Source organism: Lepidochelys olivacea (genome assembly GCF_965140295.1).
Source record: "Lepidochelys olivacea isolate rLepOli2 genome assembly, chromosome: 9".
Taxonomy (NCBI): domain Eukaryota; kingdom Metazoa; phylum Chordata; order Testudines; family Cheloniidae; genus Lepidochelys; species Lepidochelys olivacea.
Window position 1 is genome coordinate 34,512,400 of NC_140419.1, and position 2,507 is coordinate 34,514,906.

A 2,507-nucleotide genomic window follows, 5' to 3' on the forward strand; every position below is an offset into this window, starting at 1 on the left:
AAGGGAAACTCTTTTAGACAAAAAAATGAAATGAACAGAATACCCTGTTTTATTTATGCTAATGTGCATGAATACACTGTACACTAAAGCGAGTAGGGCACACAGTACCCAATACATGTGTATCATATTCTATTTTACACAGTAATCAAACATGTAATATATATGGTAGCAAAGAAAGAGAAACTTTTACACAGTGCTTAAGTCAAGCAAACAAGTGATGCAATATGAATCAACTTCAGTCGTTCAATGGTTCCAAAGAAGCAAGTAATAGGTAGATAGCAAGCACACAACAGTGTACAATGAGATGATTCTAACCTAGGTTAGGTTCTGCAGCCCACCTCTCTGTCTAGTTCCATTTCAGAAACTGTCTTACATTGACATCTTCTTGAGCTTTTTGCTGTAAAAATATAGAGAAAAAGCATGGATAAGCTTCAGGTTCTACTTTAGTCAGAGGGCCAAATGCATTGCTGGTGTAAACAGGTTCAGCTCCACAGCACTCACTAGTGTTGCATGAATTTACATCAGCAACTAATTTAGCTAAAGATTTGAAATTTGCATTTCTCTTCTCCATTCCAGTATTTGCAATTTATGGCATTATCCTATCTGGGGTGATGGGCAAATGGAACACCTGTCTCCATCCTGACCCTATCTGTCCTAAAACAAATGTGCTCCCAACACCCGCTTCTCCTCTGCACAAGAAAAGCAAGAAGCGAAAGACACGTTTTCAAAATGTGCCCAGCCATGCTTGTACACCCCGTCCCCTGTAAGAGCTTAGATCTGCCACTGTGAGTGGATACTTAGTCACACTCAGTTTTGACCAGGCTAATAGATTTGAAAGTATTCCTACCTCAGCCAAAGAAGACGCTTCTTCACCCAATTGTCTTCTGGATTTGCACATGCTTTCAGCCCACTCTTTGTGTGGAAACTGGAAGGAAAGGTAGAGGGAATAATGACAATAAGGTTCTGCTACTGAGCCATAAAGAGCTGCATTCAACCGAACACTAATTCAATAGAACAAAATGCATGATATGGGTGCTCCACTCAAAAGTAAAGGCAGAAGAGTTGAGTTTAACTGTGAAAGGACAATTTAGATAATGATCACTATTTCACAGAAACTCATTTTCCAGTAATATGAAGTATGTCTTATATTGCCAACGTGCAGGACCTTTGCCACTGTCTGTACCTTTGCCTAGCATTTCAAAACACTTGGGACTTAAATGTACAGCATACAGATACTGTGTGAGAATGTGAGTCAAGCACTTTCCTAATAATTTATGCCCTATAGGTATAAAAGTTCTTTCTACTTTAAATTAATTTTATAGGATTAGATTTCATAGATCCAAATAAGGAAATACAGTTTATTTATGATTAAAGCCATTTCCCCTTTAGTCTAGGTTCAAAGGCCAAGTCTTCTGACATAAGTACAGATAGTGGTCCATTGCAACTAAATCTCTTTCAGCTGGTAACTTACACGATAGCACCGATGTCACAGATTTCATTTGATAACTGTTCCGTGTAGCCATTGATGGCCCGACGAGGCAGTTCAGTTCTCATGTAGGAGAGGCAGCAGTCTTGGTTGCTTTGGGCTGGAATGGGGAAAAATGCATTAAAAATGAGTGGAATAGAATTAATTTTCATCCTGTAGGTGGGACAAAGACCTCAAATTAAGGATGTGTCATAATCCCCTTAGTGGAGGCTAAGCCAGATCTGCAGCGATAGGAAAGCTCATCATTAAAAAAAAAAAAAAAAAAAAAAGATTTAAAAGTAAAAATAGCAGCAAGTAAACCCCCAGTGGTCAGAACTGACACCTCATCTGGCATTGTCAGCTGTGATGACTAAGATTAATTATGCACAGAGACTGAGCTACAGTACCTAAGAGGGGATACACAGAATAGGTTGAGTATGGCTTTCATACTTCATACTTTCACAACCACCTTTCATACTATATCTGTTCTCTGGCACTTTTCATTACAAAATAAAATTAAAGAAAGAAGGAGGGAGGGGAGAGCCCTGCACAATAGTGTAATGCCCTAGGAGACCTGCTGCTACCCTCACAGCTCAAATTACTCAACATAATTATCATACTCTCTACCAACTTTTCTGCCTCTAGACACATGGCTCCAAAAGCAAACATTACTCACCCTCAGAAGTGCAGAAGAGGCACAGCAGCCCCACCAAAGAAGCCATGATAAAGCTCATGCTGCCAAAGCCTGTCATTTTCAGCTCAACAGTTGAGTTTACTTAAAGCTTCACTTAAGGTATATCAGAAAATCAGCTGCTCTGAACTGATTGCTTTGGCCATGGACAACCTGCTTATATCATCTGCTCATGACCTCAGGAAATTCCTACAAGTGTGTGTTCCACTCCCCTTTCAGAGGGTATTTCCTTCAACCGTTCCTTTAGGTTGGTTAACCTGCTTCATGACGTCCTAGGCATCAACTCTCTGGGGACTTTTTTCTCCAATCAGGATGGAAAACAAATTCAGCCGAGAAGGAAATAAAAAACCC

The 2,507-nt window shown here is 39.9% G+C and overlaps 1 protein-coding gene across 1 annotated transcript; it reads right to left on the reverse strand.

The window, feature by feature from the left end:
* Positions 1–244: 244 nt before the first annotated feature.
* Positions 245–2,217, reverse strand: LOC311526590 (C-C motif chemokine 20-like; the record flags this gene model as incomplete). Its single annotated transcript, XM_084639792.1, has 4 exons — positions 245–397; positions 848–925; positions 1,472–1,586; positions 2,142–2,217. 4 exons carry the CDS (start codon positions 2,215–2,217, stop codon positions 370–372), a joined length of 297 nt encoding a protein of 98 aa, XP_084495918.1. The 3' UTR covers positions 245–369.
* Between the last annotated feature and the right edge of the window lie 290 nt (positions 2,218–2,507).